Here is a 24,321-nt window from a genome sequence, read left to right on the forward strand (position 1 = left end):
GATGGAGGTAAAACATGTGATCAAGGCATCTTGACATGCATCAAGAGTGAGTCATAGACAGATGTGGCGGAGAGAATCCGGTAATTTTCCAAAATAAAACATCGTTCAGAATCAGATAATAAATATAACGGAAATAATGTAAGTTATGTATTGTTTCTGTACGGACCGGTGCCGGTCCGCGGCCCGGGGGTTGGGGGACCACTGAGCTATCCAATAGCCAGGAAGTGTGAGAATGGCGTTATGAATGTCTGGTTGCTGATTGGCCTGAGCTCATGTCAATCATCGACCGCGTTCAAAACTAGAAATTAAAAGTGGCGCAGATTGAAAGCAAACTTTCAATTTGATTTGTGTAATTCATACATACCTAAAATGCAGGAACAGAGGTATGTACCATATTCTGAGAGTTAGGTTTAAAAAATCAGCAAGAATAATGCTCGTCTTGTGTGTGGTGCTAAAAGTTATGAATCTGTTTAGCAATTAATGGCGACTGAGTTTTGATTTATTTGCGCCATGTGGACCCCATTTGTGTGTTAGGAACCCGTGTGTGTTGCAGTGTGTGACTCTGGAGTCGCCGGTGGGAGAGCTTCTGCTGAGTGGCTGTGAAAAGGGAATACACACCATCACCTTTTCTAAAGATACAGAACATGGGTACCATATTATATACATACTACACCATATAAACTGCCATGGAGTCAACACGACACAAACATCATGTATCTTTGGCACTATACCATCACAGTACTGCTCAGAACACCTGCTCAGAAGAGAGAATTCAGACTAGTATTCAGCCATGCTCCTGTCCCTTTCTTCTCATTTCTTCTGATCTGCCTAATTCATAATGACACTCTACCCCTTAAAGTTCTCTGCAATGGGAGACCATTCTGTACAGCTGAAGATCCATGAAGTTACTGAGCAACTCAAGAATTATAGGATGTATTTGGACTCCCATTAATATAAACAGTCTGCTTATATAAGCAGTGGCTTATGACAGTTTGCATGAACAGTTCTGCATTTAAGCGCCTATTACTGAACACACCTCAACAACGATAGAACTATAGTGAACGACATTTAGTGCCACCCAGATGAGGATGGGTTCCCTTTTGAGTCTGGTCCCTCTCAGGGTTTTTTCCTAATACCATCTCAGGAAGATTCTCCTTTCCATAATTTGGCACTGCCTTACTCATTAGGGATAAACTTATCGACAAAAAAACGTATAGACAACGAGGAAGGTTAATCTCAAAAGAAGAATGTTGTTCTGTCATTTTATGCACCTTAATTCTGTTGTGTGTGTTTTATCAGGTCTGTACTCATTTCAGACCAGGCAGAACTAAACTCTGTGCTTCAGCAGTGTGTTGCGTGGCTCCAGAGTTACTTTCATTCTGCACAATCAGTGAGATCACTCCCTTTTCCTGTCGTGCATCACCCACTATTTCAGGGAGGTATGTGTAATACAGACACACACACACACACACACACACAATCAGTGTCATGTTGGTGTAAATTATATAAACTCCAATCTTTTTTTGTAAGACTCTTTTACTGCACATGTGCTGAGGGTATTGCAGTCAAGGGTCCAACTGGGACAAACTGTCTCATACAAGGAACTTGGTGAGATGGCAGGAAACCCGAAGGCTGCTAGGGCAGTGGGCAGTGTGATGAGGAGAAATCCGGTCGGTTCATTTTGATGCTTTAGTTTCTCCTGTGTGTGCAAATGTGATATGGTCAGCTGACTTTTTCTCGCTTGTGTTTGCATCTTCCAGGTTCCTCTGATTGTGCCCTGTCACCGTGTGCTGTGTAGCTCAGGCCAAAGTGGCAAATACATGGGAGGCAAAGGAAATAATATTAAGCTTTGGCTGCTTTCTCATGAAAGGCAGAACGGTTAGAACCAATTGCTAGTCTGTTGAGGACTCTATTTTTCACAGTTTATATGCAATAAGTGGGGGTATGTTATAATTTAAGCACCTCTTTATTCACTTAATCAGTGTTAGCAGGCATGTTATTGTTATAATCCACAGTTACTGCACACAGTTGCCTTACTTTATTGACCAGAAGAAGGTAGTAATAATGTTTTGCTTTGGGGTCTCTGAGTAATGAAAAGGTGTTATGAAAAGATGTGAGGCCTCGTCTTCAACCAAAGCCTGCAGAGTCTCATGTGGGATGTTTAATATACGAATATATCTCTAGTCTGTAAATAATTGCTTAGTTCATATAAACTGCTGGACAGCTATGCGAAGTAACTTCAAAATCGTTCAATAATAAAGGAACATTATTTGCACTTTATATTGTATTTTTGAGTCATTGTCTTTTTTCTGTGGGTTTTCTATAGCTGTACTTATACTGAAGCTCTAAATAAGATGGCACAACATGCTTGTACAATTCAAATAACAGTTTAGCCTCATCTAAGTCTTCTACACGCTCTGTTATTAAATAATATGTCTCACAGTAAAAGTTAGAAAACAATACCCCTGCTCTTGTATTGAGCGGGATAATGAACTATCATTGTAGAAGTGCTTCTAAAAAGTGATGCATTTATCTGGAGAAATAGGAATACTGAAATGGGTCAGTATTAAAAAAACATGTTCAGGATCCTTTGCTTTGTGGCTTATAAAGAGATTAAATACCAACTCTAGACCCAACACTAGACCTGTAACTTACAAGTAGTCTGTTTATTTGTATTGGTCCATATTACTTTCTTAATGGTAGTTTTGTTTGGAGTTTCAAAACTCCAACTGTTGGATTGTGAATTCTTCAGGTGTACATTTGGAGGAGAGTTAGGTCATAAAGCAGAACAAGGAGCAGGAAGTTATCAGACCTCATCTTCAACAAAAATCAATTATCTTTCTTCTAGGTGTTACTCTGACAGGTCCTAGGTCTCTGTGTGTGTGTGTGTGTGTGTGTGTGTGTGAGTGAGTGAGACCAAGGCATGTCCCTATTTTATCTGTGGATACCTGCCACAGTCTTCTTAACTAAATGAACTAAGAAATGATTACACAACTCTATGATGTCATAAAGAGCTGTGTATTGGGTCACCATTTCCTTCCTGATTTTTTAAACCACAGTCAGAAGGGTACTGAACATTCAAAGTCCAAATTGAGATCAGGTGGTTTGGGGTGGGGTTTTTGTTTGTTTGGTTTTTTTAGCTAGTTTGTAAATTCACATTCACAAATGGAAATCTATTGACCTGGCTTTGGTATTGAGGTGTAACAAAGATGCACTGGGAAAGCTCAATTTATTTTATTTCTTGGATTTCCTGCATCTTTTCCTTTAAAACAACCAACAAGATATACATCTTGTCCCGTCCGGACCGGAGACCCGCATCTCCTACACATGATCCCAATTTCACCCCTTTCGTTATGCACAATAACACGCAGTACCGCAATATGATGGAGCAGTCGCTTGTGCTAATTATATAAGAGTTTCTCAAATATTTCGATATCTGCATGTCTGTCATCCAACACACACTTCTCATGTCGCTGTAAGATTTACTGCTCAGTGCACCACATCTCCATTGCCTTGTTTTGAACATCACCCTTTACAACATGGCGGCCGCGTTGACGTATTGCAATATCTAGCATCAGTCGCTTGCGCTAAATTATCCCGTAATAATATTTTATATGTATATATTCTTTTTCTCCAACATTACTGCATGTGCAGATCTCCAAGCACGCACACACACGTTGCTAAGTGTATACCGTAATACACGCGCAGGCACGAGCCGCACGTGATGCACACGCTTTAACCGTGATGCACTGCGGCTGAGCGATTACATCCACGCGTTCGGCGGCGTCACCGTACAACAGTAGGTCGTTAGGTGCGGTTCTGTCTGATCCGAGACCGGAACTGAAATATCGTTTCTTTTCAGAGAATGGAATCAGCAATGAAGAAGGAAGCCGAGAATGTTTGTGTGCTCTGCTGCCAGGATTTTGAGCTCTTCGCCGTTGGGAAATGTGACCACCCGGTGTGCTACCGGTGTTCCACCAAGATGCGTGTGCTATGTGAGCAGAAATACTGCGCCGTCTGCCGAGTGGAGCTGGACAAGGTAGCGGCCCTGACCACCTCCTCTAAACGCTTAGCGAGATAACCCGGACCGCGCTGTACCGCGCCGCGCTAGTCAGCTAACTTCCAGGGCCTACTAGCATGGATTTATATAGAACTAGCCGGCTGTGTACATTCAGCTAAGAAAGTGCATTAACTCAGGTAGCAAGTAAAGTTTGCTATCTCATACAGGCTAGTTGAGTCATACAGGCTCGTTAAGGTAGCTGACTTTTCTCAACGAACGTTTTAGTTTCTCAAACGCTTTCTGTTTAGGTCTAAAGTTAAGTTGTTAGCTAGCAAGCAAAATGCCATGATAAAAAGCAGTTTGCTATCCTTATATTCTTCCAGTCATTTCATATTCTAGTCTAGCTAACAGTTTCTCCAGATATAACAAGTCTTAATCAGTGTCAGTTTGGTCCAACGTGTACTTCTGACAGCGCTGAGTCAACAGATTTCTTATCTCACACACACTTCACGAGCTTCACGATGTATAGCTGAACTGATTATATAACACAGCTCTGTCTGCTGTGGCAGTGTCGGTTCTCTCTAATCTCCACAATTTCGATGTTCTCTCAGGTTATATTTGTTCGAAAACTTCAACCTTTTGCTGCTCTCACTCATCATGACTACCAGGCTGAGAAGAAGCACGGCATCTACTTCGCTGATGGAAAAATCTTTGCACAGTTCAGGTACTTGCAGTTTACATTCTCATCTTCCACGTTTTTTATGTGTTGGGTATTTTTCTTCTTTTAAATCGTGTAACCCTCTATCACCGCATTCAGGAAGATTCTGCAGCCGGAATGTCCGCAATGTCCCGAGCCCAAAGTCTTTTCTAAGTTTGAGGAGTTGGAGCAACATATGCGAAAACAGCACGAGCTCTTTTGCTGCAAATTATGTGCTAAGCACTTGAAGGTACCTCGCGTAGTATTGTAACTCAAGTAGTCTGTTCTGACCTGCTTGTTTTGCGTCTTTTTGGTAACAAGGTTTGTAATTAACAGATATTTTCCTACGAGAGAAAGTGGTACAACCGCAAAGAACTGGCTCGACATCGGACGCAAGGGGACCCAGACGACACGTCTCATCGTGGCCATCCGCTTTGTAAATTCTGCGATGACCGATATCTGGATAACGATGAACTGCTTAAGCACTTAAGGCGAGACCACTACTTCTGCCATTTCTGTGATGCTGATGGGGCACAAGAATATTATAGGTACTTCCCTCTTTCTGATTGTCGCTGCTTGCAGGAGTTTTTATGTAAAATATTTGTATACTCATTAATAAATTAATTGGCTCATGTCTGTTCCAGCGACTACTGCTATCTAAGGTACCACTTCGGTGAAAGCCATTTTCTGTGCGAGGAAGGTCGCTGCAGTACAGAGCAGTTCACACATGCCTTTCGGACAGAGATAGACTTCAAAGCCCACAAAGCTGCTGCCCACAGTAAGAACCGAGCTGAGGCACGGCAAAATCGGCAGATCGACATACAGTTCAACTACGCCCCACGCCAGCAGAGAAGGAATGACGGTAATTTGACCGGTACGTTCTTAGTCTATATAGTCTTATGGTGGTGTCCTAACCTGCTGTCAGACTTTTACCCAGTGCTCTCTGTATGACTTATTCAGGTCTAGTAGGTGCTGACGATTATGAAGAAGTCGATCGCTTCAACAGACAAGGGCGCCCAGGAAGAGGAAGACCTCAGGGGTTACACCAGAATGTTAGAAGCTGGAGGTACAATAGGTAAGCCAGTCTCATTACAATGGCTTTAATAATGCCTGGACTTTTATATCATCAGGTCCACATTATTATTATTTTTTTATATTGGATCTAAATGAATGACTCACAGCAGACTACAAGACTTGGAAGACATTTATTATGGGGTCTGAGAAGTTTACTGAAGCTTGGAAAATGAATTCTATATACACTTCGGAACAGTAGGAGATTCTTTTGCTTAAAATCAATAGAGGGTACATGTGTAAAACACAAGGTTTTTTTTTTTTTTTTTTATAAAAACAAAACAATTTGACATGCATGATGACATTTTTGCAAGTATTTTTTTATTTTTATTTCTCAGACAGATTATACATTATACAGTTTAATTCACATGTATTTACACACAGTGGAGTTCTGTGGATTTAAACTCTGAAGTCACTGGAACCCTGTTTTTAAATGGTTGAAAATGGTTCATTTTCAATCAGGGAAAGATGAAACTTGCTATCAAAGATATTTATGCACACATTAATTCAAATTTCTGTAAACAAAAGAACATTCTGATTTTCAGTTCTTAAATTCTGCTTACCTTTTATTAAACAAAATCTGATTGTATGATTTATTTTATAAGTGAGTGATCTGCTGCATATGAAGCCTTGAGGATGGATTCAAACTTTAACTTAAGGCCTTAATCTCCAGATACTTATTTCCTGACAGTGCTTGACCAGTAATGAATGTGGTTGTGTACAGAGAGGAAGAGGACAAGGACCTGGCTGCTGCAATCCAGGCCTCTCAGGCTGCTCGCCGACAGGCAGAAAGAGGACAGATCCATGAGCGAGGAGGCCAAAAATCTCGCAAAGAGGAAATAATTGATGGAGAGGAGTTAAGAAGCAGTCGAGGTCCACTCAAACCTCCTAGTGAGATGCAAGGTAAAGTGGGTTTAGATTCGGTTGTTAAATCTTTGATGTGACTTTCACTGTCCTGATTAGTCAAACTTATTACATCCCCACTCAGTATAGTTGTCATGACCCTTTGCGAGGCTATCTAGACTTTTAATTCTCTCATTATTCTGTTTTGATTGGTGTGTGCACTAAATGCTTGTTTTTTTCCCTAAAAGACACAATGTACCTGTTATAGATGTTTAAGTGAAAAATCTGTGCTCCACATTTCAGTAGTGAATAACCAGTTAATGTTAAAATAATGCTGAAATTAAGGTGAAACAATCTTACCTACCACCGTGTGCACATTTAGAAGCACCATACAGGTAGTCGTCGACTTACGACCACGATTGGGACCGACAAATCGGTTGCAACACTATTTGGTCGTAAGTAGAGTAGGCTATATGTACAGTACTGTGAAATTATGCCGGAAGCTGGTACGCACTGTTGTATGCCACGGCTAGCGAATGTGGTCGTAAAGTCAAATGGTCGTAAGTCGACGACTACCTGCATGTTTAACATATGTTATAAATGTAATTAACATGTGCTTATGAGGTATCACTCAAAAAATGGTTCCATTTACATATATATCCTTGTTGATTGTGTGGGTCTTTCTGATATTTATTGACACCATGGAAGCCCTGCCTACTTCCCCCAGATTTATTCTCACTTTCTAAATCTTTTGACAAAATTCACATTTTTTTTTACCAAGTTTTGAAGGCATTCTACAGCCTCTACGAAGTACATGTAGAATGTATTGAGTCTGAATAGGTCTGAAAACTATATAACTTAAAACCTTTTTCAAAATTAGCTCATTCACACAAATGAAAACCTTTACATCTCTATTGTGCACTTGCTTAAAAACGAAAAAACAACAACAACTTCAGCTTGTCATTTGTCAAGATTTTTTTATTTTATTTTATTTACTTGAAGCAGTAATTTCAAGGAAAAGCCCTGAGTTTTTGAGTTGAATGGGTTACATTTATATGGGTTTTTCAAATTCAAATTGAATACAATTTTAAATGGATTGATTTGTAGCCTCGATCCATGCCCTCTGGTGACTATTCAGTATTCTTCATTGGGATTGGCAGGTGTGCACTATTCCAATTTAATTTCTCATACAAGGTCCTTCAGCTTTTGTATCCAGAGACAACTTTATATTGACATTCCTAAATATTTATGTTTCAGGCCGATCAGTGAAGAATAGCGTCCCGCTGAAGGGTGAAGACTTTCCAGTATTAGGTGCTGGTGTACCAACACTGCCACCACCTATTCAAAGGTATATTTTTATTCAGAACATTTGTCACAGCTGTGTAATACACTGTAATTAATATAAAAAAAAGTAACTATGTTTTGGAAATTGCATTGTGCACATTTCAGTTCCTTTTGAAACTACACACTGATTAGCCTTTTTGTTTCAGCATGGTGAAACCTGCTCCTGTCTCACTGAAAGAGGATGATTTTCCAAGCCTGGTACATTCCGGTACAATGGTTTCAGGCCCAATGACTCCAGCATATGTAGCTCAAGCTAGAAAACATTCTTCTTTTCAAGAAGAGGACTTCCCAGCACTTGTCTCCAAGATCAGACCCCATAAGCCTCAAGAGAATACAACATCAGCTTGGTCCCAAGTAGGAAGTAAATCTGGCATGCTCAATAAGCCTCCTGTGGTTCTACCAACGAAGACAGTGTTGCACAGTGCACCTGTGTTTTCGGCTAGTGATCCACCACCCTCCTCCACTATTCCTCAGGTTCAAGCATTTCACCGCAAGAAAAAGCTGATCTCTTCACAGTGTGCCAAAGCTACATCTAAGGTCAAATCCCCAGTTTCGTCAGATGATGAGGACCCTGAAAATGGCAAAAAGGTTCAGGAGATTCGTGCCATCCCCACCATGTTGGACATCTCTTCTCTGCTTACGGTGAAGACCGGCTCATCACAGCCCAGTAACAAAAATGGCAAGAAGAAGAGACCGCCTTCAGCTACTCCTTCTGGGAATTCGGCAAATAACGCGGAATTGGTTACCACGGCAGCTCACAAAGAAAATGTACCTGAAACCAAGCCACCTGATAGTTGTGTCCCTAAAGGCACTGTGGCCCCCAAATCAAACATGTTTATAAATGGATATAAAGAAAAACCTAAGGAAAATAAGGACAATATTACTCCAGAAGAGCCTCCTGCCCCTAAAAAACAGCCCATTTTAGAAACACCTTCTGTGCCTGAAGAAGAGGATTTCCCTGCTCTTATTTCTAAGAAACCTCCACCTGGTATGCCTCTTTGTTTTGAATCTATAGAAGTTTCACTATAGAAGCAAAGTCTCCTGTATTGTCTGAAGCTCTCCTTTAATGGATTGTGTTTGCATTTCAGGTTTTAAGAGCTCATTTTCAATGAAGAACGTTCAGACAGTACTGCCTCCTCCTCCACCTGGTCTTGTGCCCACGATCAGCAAACCTCCTCCAGGATTCACCGGTGTACCGCTCAATAGTAATTTAGCAGAACGTGCAGTACCAGTGTTTAACAGGTCAGCAATCATGATATGTTTGTTTTCTATTCATTTATTTGCAAAAGTTATTTCTCTATGAACTTATTTTTTTAAACTTCTTTTGTTTTCTAAAATTGTAGACCAACATCCTCACTTGGAACTTACCACATGCCTGAAAACTTCAAACAAAGAAACATGGACCTTATTCAGTCAATACAGAACCTCCTTCAGAATGATGAATCAAAGTTCAATGAATTCAAAAACTACTCCGGCCAGTTCAGACAGGTAATGAGTGGTGATGTGCTTTGTATACAAAATGTTTTTTTTTTTTTTTTTTCTTCTCTGGGGGGGTGGAGGAGGAATGGTGGCCAAGTTGTTAGTATGTTAGATTCTTGTATAGTCTGGGATTTTGCATTGGGGCTTGGTTTTCACCAGCTACTCTGGTTTCCTCTCCTAGTCCAAAGACATGAGAGATAATGTCCTGTGATGGGTTAGCAGTCCTTCCAGGATATGCCATATCATAGATGGAATGATGGGATCCATGTTTGAATCATGCGTGGAGTAATAATGCTGATAATTTAATCATGATTTTGTGTTCACCTTCAAAATACAATCCTTTTTCTTGCTTAAAAAACAAAACAAATCTATTGAAGTAATTTCTTAATACTAATGCTGATGATTTAATTTAGATTTTTACTCTGTCCAAATAGGTCAATTGTATTTTCATGTTAATTACTAATAAGATATGTTCTGTGTTTACTAGGGTTTAATTTCTGCTGCCCAGTACCACAAAAGCTGCCACGAGCTGCTGGGTGAAAACTTCAGCAGGGTCTTCAATGAGTTGCTGGTTTTACTTCCAGACACACAAAAACAACAAGAGCTTCTCACTGCCCATGCAGACTTTAAAGCCATGGAGAAACAACAGCCAGGCTCCAAAGGCAAGAAGAACAAAAAAAAAGCCTGGCAATCGTGTACCTCTACCAACACACTAGACTTGGACTGCCAAGTGTGTCCTACCTGCAAGCAGGTATTGGCCCCAAAAGACTTCAGTGATCATAAAACTCTGCATATTGGAGAAGATGACTTCCCCTCTCTGCAGGCCATAAGCAAGATTATCAGTTAACTGCCAAGAACAGGAGCACTACTCTGACCGATGGAAAGATGTTTGAGATGAGGATTGCTCATGTGAAACACAGTGCAGATGTAGTGTGTCTGGAACATGGGTGCCCAACTCCAGTATTGGAGTCTAGTCTGGTTCGATCACGTTGTCGCACTTGATAATTACCAGGTTTAGTTAAGGCATTCCAGGAATGGAGTTGGACACCCCTGAGCACGGTGATTGAAATAATATACTTTTTCTTTGTCGGGGCAAAAAAAATAATGAATACGACTCAACAGGTAAGATTAATGTTTTAAGTAAGAGATATTTGCTTTTGGAGAATGTATTATTGTAACTGCTGTTTCTAAATCCCACACCTTCGGATTTAAGGGTGACCTTTTCATCGGGTTTGTACACATGCCGTAGCATGGTCATTTTCTAATTCTAGACTGGACTTTACTTGCCCACAACATTTATTTATTGCCATTTTCATTATAGAATAATCTCTCACCTGTTTCTCAAATCAACCAACAATAGAGAGGTTATATATACATATATAAATATATTTGAATGGAGGAATGAGTAAAAAGTTGAGCAAGTGCCTAACAAATGAGCAGTCTCTGACAAAGGGCTTTCTTGAGGTCTGTTGATGGTTGTCATCAATCAAAGGAACAAAGCACTTGCAGCATTTAATTTTCTGTCATGCTCCACAGTCAGTCGCACCTCAGTACTTGTTTTCATGCGTACTTCAGGCATTCATTATTTATTTGACATTATTATTTAAAGGCATTATTATTTTCAGAGCTTTTAAAATTAGTCACCTGGGTACAGAAACTTTAAATTTTTCATAATAGCCTCTTTTGTAATAATAAAACATCAGTCTCTTTGAATTAGCCTACATGCAATAATGCAGTTGATGCATAACAGCTGTCCTCTGGAGTAAAAAAATAAATAAAATAAACGCACATTCATTTTTACTGGAAGGGTTTTTTTTTTTGTTTTTTTACTGTGCCCAGCATCTGCACTGCTTTTGAACACATTCTGTTCATTTCTGCAAATTCATTGGGAGGTTGGGATAAAAATGTGTTCCTTTTCAATTCTCTTTTGATACTGAATGTAAATTTTACATTGTGATATAGTTCTGTTTACATAACAATGGAAAAATGTTCAGAAGGTTCAGACTGGTTAATGGTGACTTAAAAGGATCAAATCAAATGGTTAAATACAGTTAGTTTATTATCATTATTCTATAACGTTTTTATATGGACCTGCTTGCAGAAGTCATGCTAGTTGCACAGATCAGATTTTTCATGGAAAAAAAACCCCATATCTTTTTATTTGAATGATGACTGCAGTCCAAACACATTTGAATTGACAACAGTAAATCTTTTGTGTACAGCATTAACATACAACATGAGATACAATGCCAGAGGTTACAGTAAAACATCCGTTTTGGGGCCGTGTTTGTGATCCTTGTGCATACATTGCACTTATGAGGGTTAATAAAAATAAATAAAGACAAGCAAACATTCATTTGTTCTATGAGTAGACTTTTTTTTTTTTTCCCCCTCTGGTACAAATGTTTTTTTTCTAGCAGTTCCACAATAAACGGTACCTGATCAGTTTTTTTTTTTCTTTTTTTTTTTTTTTTTTTTGTGTTTGTATAGGAAACACAAAAACTCCTCACTTTTACAGCCATACTTCAATTACATCATGTATTGAATTAGTATCATGTAGGCTTTTCTATCTGAGAACATAGAAACGTTAGTGATTTCCTACTACATGTCAGACAAAGTACTCACCAAACATTTTAACAGCATTTGAACTTAAAAAACAAACTCTACTGTCCAGTTAGTGTTTATTTGTTCCCGAGTAAGATCTTTTCCTGAAATTCAAGAGGATTTCATTTTAACTCTGCTTTTATTAACATTTGTTTTCATCATTGTGAACTGAGAATTTCTTGATTGTATTTTTATTGAATTATTTTTTACCTCAGCACAGTTTGTCACAAATGTGAGTCGTTCACTTCATAATTTCGATTCAGCTTTGATTTTAAACCCCCTATTTTCATTGTCATACTGTTTTGTTGTACACATGAACAGACACTGAACTTTGCATTCTTGGTTCAGACACAAACACTTCCACTGCCTTCTCAAAATGAAACGCTGAAACGATACATTACTTGAGGTAACCTTCAACACGGAAAACCTACATGGCATTTTCATTTGAGCAAGACTGCACTCGAGCCTACAATTTGGCAGGTTGTAACTGGTAAACAATTTTAAATATAATCTACTTTCATACTTTGAATATATTTTAAATATTGCACTTCAAATCTCCACATGAACACTCAATGTAATGTTTATGTAAAGTTATTCTCTTTAATCCATGATGATTTAAACACTTTTTGAATATGTTGCACATGCATATTTTTCTTCCTCTAAGGTGAAACAGCACCAACATTTTAATCTTGCACTGCTTTTTAAGTACTTCCCCATTTTTTCCTTAAAACGGAGCTGACTTTTCCTTGTTTTGGTGACCCAGAAGAACCACAATAGATCCTTTCATATAGAAAAGAGATCTTATTTTCATTTCCCCTCCAATTCAACCTAATAAGTTAGTGTATAACTATCCGTACAGACCCAAATTAAATTAAAATTAAAAAGTCACAATCGACAAACTCTTGTACAGAAGGTCACAGCACAGCACTACCTATGAACACTGTCACACCACGCCAGCTTAAAGAAAGCCCAGGGCCTCTTCCTGCATTCATACTACCTTTGACAGATCATATACATTGCATGCGCTAGTAAATTGGCACCTGGTAAGTCGGGGCATTGGAGTCCGGTTTCTCAGTGAAAGGTGGACTCTGGTATGCATCGGTGGTCTCTGTGCCAGGCACAATGGGCAATGGCTGGATAGGTTGGTTGCCATCCAGATGTTCGGTGGTGAAGAGGGACATGTCTGTCCCCAGAAGATACTTCTGTACCGCCCTTGCAGTCAAACCAGCCTGAAATGCAAAGCTGCACTTGTTCAGAGAGACAGGCATGTATGTATGTGTGAACTTCAAACCGGCTAAGAAAAAGTGGTGACATTTCTTTTTACCCCATTACTGGGGATTTATTCATATCTCAGAACAGTGTTTTCAGTTATCACCTTGCAGTTGCTAATTTTGCTTGCTGATATAGCACATCTTTAGTGTATTTTTTTACTGTAGGAAACACTTGCATGTAAATACATGTCTGCTTACCTTGTAGTAAACTAGAATGCATTTACCAATGATAGACCTAAGTGCCATTTTTGCATCTGACATCAATTATCACCATTATCAGTGAAAATTATTTTAATTAAAAAGGTTGCTTGCAGGTCCTGTTTTCAGAACTGAATTGTCTCTACACGATCCCATGGCAGGTTCAGGCCATTGAACAGTTTTTGTGAAATCACAGACTGTGGTCATATAACTTATTCTTTTTTGTTGTTTACTAATTGTTTTACTGCACAGAAAGTATCTGGTTAACTGAAAATGTGATTTTCTAGAAGTCCAAGCAGGTAACTTTATTTAAAATCACATTCACAAGTCTGTCCTTTTTTTTTTTTTTTTTTGCTATATGAAATTTCAGATTCAAATGTTGGTGCATCTAACAACATACTGAATATTTTGTAGGGAACAAATTCAGATTTTAACTAAATTTAAATCTCTATTAACCCCAGATTTTTGTTTTTGTCTGGAGTAAAGATGGATTACATAATGCAATAGATAAGAAAAACTGTAAGAATAGCTTAAGAAAAACACAACAATAACATGTCTATGATCTTTTTGACATAGCTTTTAAATAAAGAAAAGAAAAAATCCACAATTAAAATATACCCGTCAGTGGTAATCGTAACATTATAAGACGCTAAACTCCTGTTTAACATTTTCATACACTGTGAAGCAGAAAAAGGTACGGTTGCTCTGTGGGCCCCTGACAGTCTGAAAGCAATATCTAGAGCAATCTGCTGTACTTTAGCTAGGTCATGATGTTATTCTTAGACAGAAATGGGTTTGTTGTCAGCCTGCTCTGTCAGACCATTAATAAGCAAGTCTAGCATTTTCTAAATGATAAAAGTATTTGAGAAGAATTTTAGTAAATTGGCTACATAGTCTATGCATCACTTACCCAGGTGAAGATGGAAAAGAAGGAGAATGCTATGGCAGCTCTGGCTGCATCAGCTCCCTGGTTCAGTGGCAGCATGTCAGGTGTGGTACGCTGCCATTGGTTTGTCAAGAAACAGAATCCAACGAACCACAAGAATGTCCATAAACCTAAAAACAAAACCGTATCAAATAGACCTCCAAACATAATAAAACAAAAAAAATTGTTGCTCACAGACCTTTTCTTTGTATCACAGACAATTCCCCTTCGTACATATATCAATTTACAAGCTTTACCTGAAAATCCAATCTCCATCAAGACGGCCTTCTTTCTGTCTTTAACACTGCTGATTTGTTGGAACTTCATTTCAAGAACAAAGAAGAAGATGCTAGCCAAAAAGGCTATGAGCCCAATGGTGACACCATAATTGCACGCATCATTGTTCTTGTTGAAAACACAATGGAGAGTCTCACTTCCGATGTTAACATAGCCTTCGTTTATTATGGAGCCAAATACCACCATTGCAAAAATCTACAGTGGAGAAGAAAAGCATAAAAATAATAAAATCTGATAGTCAGTTTAAGTAATTATTAGCAGGTAAAGCCTGACATGGTTCTTTACTCAATCAGTATTTTTTTTTATAATTAAAATACAATTAAAGCAGAACTATAATAGAGCTAAATGTTCTATATTTAGACTAACATTAGGTATTTTATATCAGAAATTTGTCAGTCTTATAAGATTTAAATATCCAAAACAGCAAAACCAAACAACAAACATACAACCAAAACAAAAAATCAAAGCAAAAAAAAATACAACAGCAAAGAAATTGAAGCTATAGTGTTATAAGAATGTTTGTGTGTATAGTGTAGTATATTATAGTGTGTGTGTGTGTGTGTGTGTGTGTGTGTGTGTGTTATATAGAATGACAAAAACACAATCATTTCCTCAAGTACATGTATACAAACAGGTACCACTATACTATACTATATGTATATAGTATAGTATATTACATCTCACTATACCACATATGCCAGTATACACTTCTGGCCTTCAGGCTATTTTCCGAACACTTGGGCTATCTTCCAGTTATCTTATTTTATTATACTGATCAATATAAATTATACTATACTATACTATACTATACTATACTATACTGTATATGTATATACTCTATCTATCTATCTATCTATATAAATGTACCCGAATCATTATGCCTATACATACCATATAGGCAACCAGTACAGTATGCATGTATATATATGTGTGTGTGTGTGTGTGTGTGTGTGTGTGTGTATACATATATAGTATAGTATATTATATACTGAAATTTTAATGTAGGTCTTGTTATAATATATAATATAGATGTTTTCCCAGCCACTTTCCTAAGACTGATCAACAGCTTTATATTAGGCTAATTGATCCAGGCGGAGATTGTGGCGCTCTGGGAGAGACAGGTGAATCAGCCGCTCATGGCCTTTTCCGTCACAGCCGCACTTATAAAATCCTCGTTTAAATCAAAGGCCCAATGATTATACAATATTTCTTTCATATCGTTTTTACAACGGAAATCATACCAAATGAACATTATTGTGTTGTAGTATCCCGTGGTTTCAGTGAGATATTGGGCTGACAGAGCAGAAATCACCAACACAAAAATCACTATCAATACGTCAACGTTTTCACGCAAGAAACAACACATCCCAAATTGGCTTTAAATATTATAGCGTTCAGAAAACATCTAAACCCGATGATAAATCAGAACACCGCTATGCTATTTATAATTAGTCTGATTTGTGCTCGCTCCTCATTATTAATGAGACGCTGGTTATAGACACAGAACATGCTGAATTAGACTCACCCATGCCAATATCCTAAGAATCGTCTGCGGCTGTTGTAGAAAAGAGATGGGGTCGAATTCAGCCCCAGCTCTTCCAGCGCCGAAAGACCCCACTCCGTCCATTTTCCCCTCCTCTGCTAGGATTCAGGTTGGAAGCTGTGAGGGTCGAGATGGATACACACTTGCACGCGAGCGCGCACGCACACACACACACTGATTCACTATGCACTCCCCCACAAACACACACCTCCCAGATCTGCTGCGACACTCTCAACAGCAGCATCTACAGGCAGCCTGCTTTTTCCACCAATATTTGCTTGTTGAACATCCAATTTGAGATGTATTCCTTCTTTGCTGTTATATAACCCCACTCTTCTGGAGAGGTTTTTAGCTAGATTGGCTGTGTTCAATCATCTATAAGAGTTTAAGTGAGGCTAGGCACAGATGATAGGTGAGGATGCATGAGGTGCAGCCAGTGTTCCAGTTTATTCCAGTGGTGGGGTGGAGGTTCTTCCACTACAACCTTGGACACCATATCCGCATTGAGATTGCTTTGTGCACAGGGGCTTTGTTATGCTGGATCGTAAATGGATCCCTTGTTACAGAGAAGGAAAATAGTAATGCTACAGCATACATAGACATTTTCTACAATCACTTGCTTCTAACTTGGCAGCTGTTTGGGGTAACGGTCAGGTGGACAACTTTTGGCCATATAATGTCTTTACATTTGACTTACAGCAGAAGATTAAATTTAATCGGCTAAATTATAAGTTACAATTACTTGTCCATTTTACAAAGTGGTAGTCAAACATACTAAGATTAAAACTATATGCACAACTTAGTAAATGCTTTTATCTCCGACTAATCACCTGCCAGAACATACACAGAGCTGCCCAAATTGGTAGAAAACTTTTGGCCTTTGGCTATTTTTTCAAACACTCTTCCAGTTATCTTATTTTTTTATACTGATCAATATAAATTTTAAATAATTGTAATTTTGTGATTGGCAGGAATACAGTATTTGATATCTGTAACACTACAAAGATGATTGCCTTTTAAATCAATGCATCTATCCAGCAGTCCAATCATAATGTCCTCTAGTTATGTTTAATCATAAAATAGTCGATACATAGATAGAGAGCAGGCAGAGAAAACATCTAATATGCCCCTTGGTCATTCGCTGTCTTCATGATCAGCTGGCCTTCATAACATTTGATTTGAAGTGATTCATTGCACATTTCCTTTACTGCAAATTGTTACATTGGATATATATAGTCTTAGAATGTTTAGGTTTATTAGCATAAATGCTCATTTTAAAAATCCTTAATGACTACAGCAACAAATTAGCAGGCTATGATTAAAAATACAGAGTACATCAATAAAAATATCCTATATAATCCTATATTCAGCAAAAGAGCTATATGTTATTCATCATGTCATATAACTTGCTTCTTTATGACACACTGCACACATTAAATCATATTTATTACAACAAAAGGCAGAAAGGTCAAAAGTTAGAGACAAGCTTGTCAATCACAAGAGCCATCTTTCCAGCCATCTCTCCACCTCTCCTCCACTTTGCTGCAGTCGAACTCTGGCTTTCCTAACCGGACATTGATGCCATTATGGAGATGACAAAGCCACTGTGATAGATTGTGACGGTTGCTGGTGTCTGGCTGGTTTGTTTTCAGTCTGACAAGAGATTTAAAAACAATATCATACTCAGGAAAAGCAAACAGTGCAACATGTATGGATGAATTATGGGATGTCCACTTTGGGTTTATTATTGCTGTATTAACATAATATTAATTGTTATTCACTATGGATTCACTGATTTACATTATAGTCATAGGATGTAATTAATGTAGATCCATTATTAGTATAAATAATCAGTTATAAAGTTATACACACATTATAAAATAACATTTGTGAGGTTATTAAACAATTAATACAAACAATTTCTTTTATTACTAAGCTGTATGAGAGCTAAGAAAGATTTAATAAAAAATTTACTATTTCACACATATCCAAATATGCTTACATAAATTTTACTTAATAATAATAGAAAAATAAACAAGGGGTCTTCATTACAGTGAACACAAAGGATTTATGTAGTACCTTTGCATTAAAAAAAAACAAATCTATTCTAAGACTTTGCTAATTTATTTGAGGAACCCCTATTTTTAAGAAGGTCAGTCATTTAATCCAGTGATCTTTAGTTCTGGTCTTAGAGTTTTTTTTTGTTGTTCTCAAAAGGGGATGACCTGGTGTTTGTAACTATCTGATGAGAAGGTGAGTTTGGATGCAGGAAAACGTATTATACAGTGCGGTGACACTCCAGGACCAGAATTGGTAATTAAAGATTTAGACTATTGACTGTAAGATCATGAGTTCAAATCTTTGTGCAATTCACTTTACCCTCATCCGCTCATCTGTGAAATACATAAGATATAAAAAAAAATTGAAATCATACCTGGATCTGAGGTCCTCAGCACATTCATCACATGGAAAGAATTTTGAAAACAGGTTGATAAACTGAGTCATTTCTTGCTGTTGTGTTTTGGAGGGTGTATCTGGGTAATATGCTGCCATAGTGTGCAGAAAAGACCAAGAAGTTCTCCCAAGTTCCTCTCTGTCTAAGGGACACTCCACAGGTTTTTCATTTTCTTCAGCTACCAGTGTCTCCTAGTCAAAGAAAAAATGTCCTATCAAGAAGTTATAGTCTAAACAATATGCCAGTCTACAGATTCTAGATTCACGTGTCAAACAGTTAAAGACATGATCCATAAAACACTTGATACAGATACAATACTTACATAACCAGAGAATTGTAAGTGTTAACATCTTTGATTTTACTGGTATTTTTATGACTACAAGGTCTTATATTATTATTGTATTGCAGTAGATTGTTACACACAGGTCAGTGTGCCAGGTGAAGGTTATATTTGCTCACCTGTGCTGTGAAGGAAGTCGACTGTTTCTTCTGCGATTTCATCCACGATTTAAAGTCTAAACATGCTCTGCAAGGTTTCTCTTTCTTCCCTCCGGTGGCTCCCTGCTCTTTTCCTGAACTTTCCTCAGCTACAGGGAATGGGAAACCCTCCATGCTGAGCAATTTTCAGATTACATCCAGGCTAACGGCGCTGCCATGTTTCTGGCACATACATAGATATGCATGGTGGGATTGAGAATGACTTCCTTTACTTATAGATAAAGAGATAATACTGTCTCACCTCATTGTCTTATTAGAGACGGCGTCTAAAACCGGTCAAAACATTTTAGCGGAGTGATTCTTCTATTTCGCATGTGTATATACACCAATTCTTTAAATAAATAAAAAAAGAAACTGTCAAACTGGAACTACCGCCTCCCAAAGCCGTTTCAAGCCGGGCGATGTTGTGCGCTGCACCACTGTCTTTCGGGTGCACGTGACGTCATCACCCGGTCATGCTGCAGACTTCGATTTGTTCCAAACAGTTATATTTACAACACTTACTGTGCGCGAGTGTTTGTATATTATACAGGCGACATATTTCTATTTCTGTACGTTTATTTATCTGCCTGTTGCTTGTTTGCTTTGTTTTTTTTGGTGGTTTATGAGTTGTTAAATAAAACTTGCTAGCTTTGCTAGCAAGCTACAGAGCAGATGTTCGACTGTACTCACTACTAACAGGTTTTATGTCGATGTCATTTTCACAGGCTGTCTGTTTGTGAACGCGTCGTGCTGGTGGGACGATGGGAATTCTGGAGAAGATAGCCGAGATCGAGCGAGAAATCACTCGAACTCAGAAAAACAAAGGTACACCGCTTGATTTAGCAACTACAGACATACAGCTGTTTATAGTGTAGCATAATCTGTGAGAGTAACACATGATGAGGGTAAACAGCTGGATCTATAATATGATACTTACTAATAATAGTTAAACTGAGGGAATGTGGGAGTCTGAACTGAGGCAGTGCTGTATATGTGTGGATATGGAATTCATTAAACAGGACCAGAACAGACATGGTTTAATTGTGCAACAAAGAATGAAGTCAGAGACTCAAATAATCAGATTAAATTGGGTTTCATACTGAGGGAATTAGTGTCAATTGTAGATATGGTAAGTCATGATTGTCAGAATAATTTTTATTACATAACTTTAAAAAAAGATGTTTAAAAACCAAGCTTTCTGAATCTGTCAAATACAGTATTGAAACAGAGTTCAATTCATGCAAACCCTGTAATCTCCACATCATCTGATTCTGATCTGTTTTCAATGTTTGCAGCAACCGAGTACCATCTTGGTTTGCTAAAAGCCAAGCTCGCCAAGTACAGAGCCCAGCTTCTGGAGCCTTCAAAGTCGGCCGGAGCCAAAGGTGAAGGCTTTGATGTTATGAAATCAGGTGATGCCAGAGTTGCTCTAATTGGATTTCCATCAGTTGGCAAGGTAATAATGGTATCATTTGCAGAAAGAAAATCTTTTTTTCTTAAAACCTTCAAATAGTTGTGATATGCAGTCCTTTACATGCTGCGTTTTATTTAACAGTCTACCTTTCTGAGCTTAATGACCTCAACGGAAAGCGAAGCAGCTTCATATGAGTTCACTACACTGACCTGCATCCCAGGTGTTATTGAGGTGTGTGTATATATATTTGTATTTCTTGACTTCCAGTTCATCAACTGGATTTTTTTATCAAAATGTAAAACATTTACGTCATTTTCAAAACTAATCTCTTATGACTTCTTAAACCAGTATAAAGGTGCCAACATTCAGCTGCTGGATTTGCCTGGAATTATTGAAGGAGCTGCTCAAGGTAAATGTAGTTTAGAGGCATATGTACTTTTCTGTACCTCTCTTTCTTGCTTTTAATGTATTTCTGGTGTTTTTGAAGGTAAGGGTAGAGGCAGACAGGTGATAGCTGTAGCCAGAACTGCAGATGTGGTTATCATGATGCTGGATGCAACCAAAGGTGAGGTACAAAGGTAAGTGCTGTTTCTTATCAGCAATAATTTCTGTTTAAGTTTTTTAATTGTTATTAGTTATTTTTTTTACACACCATTTCATCAATCTTTTTTCCTAAAGGGAACTTCTGGAAAAAGAACTTGAATCTGTTGGGATCCGACTCAACCGGTCCAAACCCAACATTTACTTTAAGGTATGACTTTTTTTCTGTCTGTCCCATAAACATTGTGTTGAGTTTTACCGGTGTAATGAAAAATCATATTTTCAATCATATGAAGGATTTATTTCTTATCTTTTAGCCCAAGAAAGGTGGTGGTCTGTCTTTCAATTCAACTGTTCCACTCACACATTGCTCTGAGAAGCTTGTGCAGCTCATTCTTCATGAGTATAGTATCCTTTTACCAGCCCAAAATGATCTTGACACATACTGTATGTTTATTAAAACTTTATTTCCTTAACCTGAATTTCTAAAGAAATCTTCAATGCTGAGGTTTTGTTTAGGGAGGACTGTACATCAGATGAATTTATTGATGTCATTGTGGGCAACAGAGTGTACATGCCTTGTTTATATGTGAGTATATTCACTAGGTTTTCTTTACCAACTGTTACCCTTAATATTGTGTCAATACACTATATATAGATTATTACTGAAAATGGAAAGTCTGCTATTTTCTGAGAATATCTTTTTACAGGTGTACAACAAAGTGGACCAGATTTCAATAGAAGAAGTAGACCGCCTCGCACGTCAGTCCAACAGCGTGGTGATCAGCTGTGGCATGAAACTGAATCTAGACTACCTCATGGAGCAGCTGTGGGAATACCTGGCTCTGATTTGTCTTTACACCAAAAAGAGAGGAGGTAATTCTTGAAAAATAGACACGTTCTCAGATAGAAGTCGTCCATACACCATTCACAAAAGTACCAAAGTAGCAGTGATGCTATGAAGAAGAGCTAATCAGTGTTATTCACTTAACCGGTCATAATGTCATAACGCTATGGCTTGATCTGTGTACACTTTAATAATTCACAATTAAAGTGTTGTTACAAATGGCATAATGGTAGATGTCCGACCTCAACCAAATTATTTTTTTTCTTATTCCTTTGTTTTTATTTAGAACGGCCAGATTTTGGTGACCCAATCATCATGAGAAGAGGTGCATCAGTAGAACATGTGGTATGTTATTAAAAGTGTATATACCGCACACCATTTGCCTACTTTAAAAGGAACACTTCTTCCCTTGTACATTCTTACATTCATCCAGTGCAATTGATAAATTCATGCAGATACAAGTCAAGAGCTTCAGCTGTCAGAATCAGGAAAATTACTTTACAGTAACAATGGTTGTGACTTTATGGTATTGTCCGTGTCCACTGAACTCTGGAATTCCTGTTCCTGGCTATAAAGTACAGAAGCCCAGCGTAGTCTTCTGCCTTAAGTTTTGGTGTATTTTCAGATGCTTTTTTTCTCACCTCTATATCAGTTCAGAGTATCTCTCATTAGCAAGTTGTTTGACTTGCAGAACTGAAGCGCCTTTTTTTGTGTATTATTCTTATGTAAATTATAGACATTGCTTTATTTTTTGTAAAAATTCCAGGAGATTAGCTGTTTCTGAAATATTTTAAACCAAAACATTTACCTTTAACAGCTATGCCACTGTCAGAGTCAAAAAGGTCACAGTTTGATGTGATCGTTAACTGACGCTCTTGAACCATCGCTGCTTGATTTTATACACTGTGCTGCTAATTAGACAACTGCATAAATGTCTGCAATTCCAGTTATCTGGAGAGTAAGAGTACATGCGTCTCATTCAACACAGTACGAGGAGTTCAATCTCAATTAAAAGAATGTGGTTTTAATTATTAAATCATTTATCGAAAGTAAAATCATGTAAACCACTTGTTCCTTCCAGTGCCACAGAGTCCACAGAACATTAGCCAGCCAGTTCAAGTACGCACTTGTCTGGGTAAGTTTGCAGAGCTTCAGAAGTAAAATGCTGCTGAATGCTTGTGGTGCACAGTATAATGAAGACGTTTCTATTTTTGCTTTCTGCAGGGAACGAGCACGAAGTACAGCCCGCAGCGAGTCGGACTGACACACATTATGGAACATGAGGATGTCATTCAAATTGTGAAGAAATAATCTCATATCTTCAATCATTGAGTCATTGTATAATTACAAATGATTACATTTTTACCCCATTCAAAACCGCTTCATGCATTTACTTTACCAGGATGACATAAAAAAAAGCCTTTATTGAGAAAAACCTCAAAACATTGCAAATGTAGAGTACTTGTAAAAACACAGCAGATGATCATGATTTTATCTTCAACATTATGATAGGGATTGATTATATATAAATGAAAGCTTGCTTACAAGCTACCTGAATTTGGCAATAGGTTAGTATTTTATTTTATACTGCTTATAAACCAGTATTCCTGTAAGATATATATAAAAAAAAAACGATTGAAAGCAATAATAAAAATGAATGACTTCAAAAGTTCAGACATTTGTCACTAGATTCAAATGAATGAAGAGAAAGCTCGTCTGATAAATGAAATATCAATAAGCAGTTTTTAACTATTGTTAAAACTATGACTATTGTCTGCTTTAAAGAATTGTATTCATAAGACCAGACCCTTTCCTATGAGTAACTGCAGGGGAAGTTGCTTACTGTAGTAAAGGAATATTTCAGACGTCCTTCACACTCACTGAGCGCTATATAAATATTATATAGGGCCTTATTTTGCTCCCATGGCAGCTTTAATTTTTCATGGTATGGATCCACAAGAGGTGGGGAACATTTTTTTTTTTTAATTAAGATTTTTTGTCTGTAGACATGGCTTGATTTTTCAGGTGCACTTTTATACTGCAAATTGTTTATTCTTTCTTTTTGTTTATTCTAAATTTGTAGACTGGTAAAGGCACTGAAGAACACTGAACTCACTGTCATGTTCACGAAACCAAATCAGTTTACGTTTTGTGATGTGGCGCATTATCGTACAGGAAGTAGCCATTACATGATAAGTGTGTGGACATGAAGCAACAATATGCAATAAGCCAGTGTTCAGCAGCAATAATCAAATATGCTGTGGCATTCAGCTGATGACTGGTTGGTATTAACAGGCCCTAAATGTGCCAAGA

At 37.9% G+C, this 24,321-nt stretch overlaps 5 protein-coding genes across 8 annotated transcripts; 3 read left to right on the forward strand and 2 right to left on the reverse strand.

Annotated features, from left to right (window-relative positions):
- Positions 1-240: 240 nt before the first annotated feature.
- Positions 241-2,280, forward strand: mgmt (O-6-methylguanine-DNA methyltransferase). Its single transcript, XM_046835012.1, has 5 exons — positions 241-383; positions 535-648; positions 1,300-1,439; positions 1,531-1,670; positions 1,761-2,280. The coding sequence occupies exons 1-5, from the start codon at positions 370-372 to the stop codon at positions 1,881-1,883; spliced, it is 531 nt and encodes a 176-aa protein (XP_046690968.1). The 5' UTR covers positions 241-369; the 3' UTR covers positions 1,884-2,280.
- Positions 2,281-3,143: 863 nt separating this feature from the next.
- Positions 3,144-11,234, forward strand: znf598 (zinc finger protein 598). Of its 2 annotated transcripts, none has more exons than XM_046834470.1 (12): positions 3,144-4,039; positions 4,612-4,724; positions 4,818-4,947; positions 5,034-5,245; positions 5,342-5,559; positions 5,658-5,772; positions 6,493-6,671; positions 7,869-7,959; positions 8,102-8,943; positions 9,044-9,197; positions 9,299-9,443; positions 9,922-11,234. In XM_046834470.1, the coding sequence occupies exons 1-12, from the start codon at positions 3,866-3,868 to the stop codon at positions 10,279-10,281; spliced, it is 2,733 nt and encodes a 910-aa protein (XP_046690426.1). In that variant the 5' UTR covers positions 3,144-3,865; the 3' UTR covers positions 10,282-11,234. The 2 variants fall into 2 exon arrangements, with proteins under 2 accessions (XP_046690426.1, XP_046690425.1); XM_046834469.1 differs by having other exon boundaries at positions 3,145-4,039; positions 5,342-5,571.
- Positions 11,235-12,618: 1,384 nt separating this feature from the next.
- Positions 12,619-17,550, reverse strand: syngr3a (synaptogyrin 3a). Its single transcript, XM_046834474.1, has 4 exons — positions 16,255-17,550; positions 14,690-14,924; positions 14,418-14,563; positions 12,619-13,267 (listed from the first exon to the last, which is right to left on the reverse strand). The coding sequence occupies exons 1-4, from the start codon at positions 16,354-16,356 to the stop codon at positions 13,064-13,066; spliced, it is 687 nt and encodes a 228-aa protein (XP_046690430.1). The 5' UTR covers positions 16,357-17,550; the 3' UTR covers positions 12,619-13,063.
- A 151-nt stretch (positions 17,551-17,701) lies between these two features.
- gfer (growth factor, augmenter of liver regeneration (ERV1 homolog, S. cerevisiae)) lies at positions 17,702-19,607 on the reverse strand. 2 transcript variants are annotated; one of them, XM_046834476.1, is made up of 4 exons: positions 19,467-19,607; positions 19,187-19,387; positions 18,707-18,918; positions 17,702-17,925 (listed from the first exon to the last, which is right to left on the reverse strand). In XM_046834476.1, exons 2-4 carry the CDS (start codon positions 19,337-19,339, stop codon positions 17,763-17,765), a joined length of 528 nt encoding a protein of 175 aa, XP_046690432.1. In that variant the 5' UTR covers positions 19,340-19,387; positions 19,467-19,607; the 3' UTR covers positions 17,702-17,762. The 2 variants fall into 2 exon arrangements, with proteins under 2 accessions (XP_046690432.1, XP_046690431.1); XM_046834475.1 differs by having other exon boundaries at positions 19,187-19,529.
- A 17-nt stretch (positions 19,608-19,624) lies between these two features.
- drg2 (developmentally regulated GTP binding protein 2) lies at positions 19,625-23,385 on the forward strand. Of its 2 annotated transcripts, none has more exons than XM_046834471.1 (13): positions 19,625-19,776; positions 19,933-20,032; positions 20,503-20,663; positions 20,763-20,852; positions 20,970-21,030; positions 21,109-21,199; positions 21,300-21,372; positions 21,479-21,569; positions 21,653-21,750; positions 21,872-22,037; positions 22,295-22,353; positions 23,090-23,143; positions 23,233-23,385. In XM_046834471.1, the coding sequence occupies exons 2-13, from the start codon at positions 19,969-19,971 to the stop codon at positions 23,317-23,319; spliced, it is 1,095 nt and encodes a 364-aa protein (XP_046690427.1). In that variant the 5' UTR covers positions 19,625-19,776; positions 19,933-19,968; the 3' UTR covers positions 23,320-23,385. The 2 variants fall into 2 exon arrangements, with proteins under 2 accessions (XP_046690427.1, XP_046690428.1); XM_046834472.1 differs by having other exon boundaries at positions 19,646-19,730.
- The last annotated feature ends 936 nt before the right edge of the window (positions 23,386-24,321 follow it).

The sequence above is a fragment of the Silurus meridionalis genome, chromosome 22 (genome assembly GCF_014805685.1).
Source record: "Silurus meridionalis isolate SWU-2019-XX chromosome 22, ASM1480568v1, whole genome shotgun sequence".
Taxonomy (NCBI): domain Eukaryota; kingdom Metazoa; phylum Chordata; class Actinopteri; order Siluriformes; family Siluridae; genus Silurus; species Silurus meridionalis.

Coding starts and splice junctions, on each gene's coding strand:
- gfer (XM_046834476.1), bottom strand. CDS start 19,339: ATGGAGGGTTTCCCATTCCCTGTAGCTGAGGAAAGTTCAGGAAAAGAG. Junction 18,919..19,186: donor CGACTTCCTTCACAGCACAG/GTGAGCAAATAT, acceptor TTCTTTGACTAG/GAGACACTGGTAGCTGAAGA. Junction 17,926..18,706: donor GCTGAGGACCTCAGATCCAG/GTATGATTTCAA, acceptor ATCTCTTGTCAG/ACTGAAAACAAACCAGCCAG.
- znf598 (XM_046834469.1), top strand. CDS start 3,866: ATGGAATCAGCAATGAAGAAGGAAGCCGAGAATGTTTGTGTGCTCTGC. Junction 7,960..8,101: donor CTGCCACCACCTATTCAAAG/GTATATTTTTAT, acceptor TTTTTGTTTCAG/CATGGTGAAACCTGCTCCTG. Junction 9,444..9,921: donor ACTCCGGCCAGTTCAGACAG/GTAATGAGTGGT, acceptor TGTGTTTACTAG/GGTTTAATTTCTGCTGCCCA.
- syngr3a (XM_046834474.1), bottom strand. CDS start 16,356: ATGGACGGAGTGGGGTCTTTCGGCGCTGGAAGAGCTGGGGCTGAATTC. Junction 14,925..16,254: donor TTCTTAGGATATTGGCATGG/GTGAGTCTAATT, acceptor TCTCCACTGTAG/ATTTTTGCAATGGTGGTATT. Junction 13,268..14,417: donor TCTTTTCCATCTTCACCTGG/GTAAGTGATGCA, acceptor TTTGCATTTCAG/GCTGGTTTGACTGCAAGGGC.
- drg2 (XM_046834471.1), top strand. CDS start 19,969: ATGGGAATTCTGGAGAAGATAGCCGAGATCGAGCGAGAAATCACTCGA. Junction 20,033..20,502: donor TCGAACTCAGAAAAACAAAG/GTACACCGCTTG, acceptor CAATGTTTGCAG/CAACCGAGTACCATCTTGGT. Junction 22,038..22,294: donor TTACACCAAAAAGAGAGGAG/GTAATTCTTGAA, acceptor GTTTTTATTTAG/AACGGCCAGATTTTGGTGAC.
- mgmt (XM_046835012.1), top strand. Junction 649..1,299: donor TCTAAAGATACAGAACATGG/GTACCATATTAT, acceptor GTGTTTTATCAG/GTCTGTACTCATTTCAGACC. Junction 1,671..1,760: donor GTGTGATGAGGAGAAATCCG/GTCGGTTCATTT, acceptor TGCATCTTCCAG/GTTCCTCTGATTGTGCCCTG.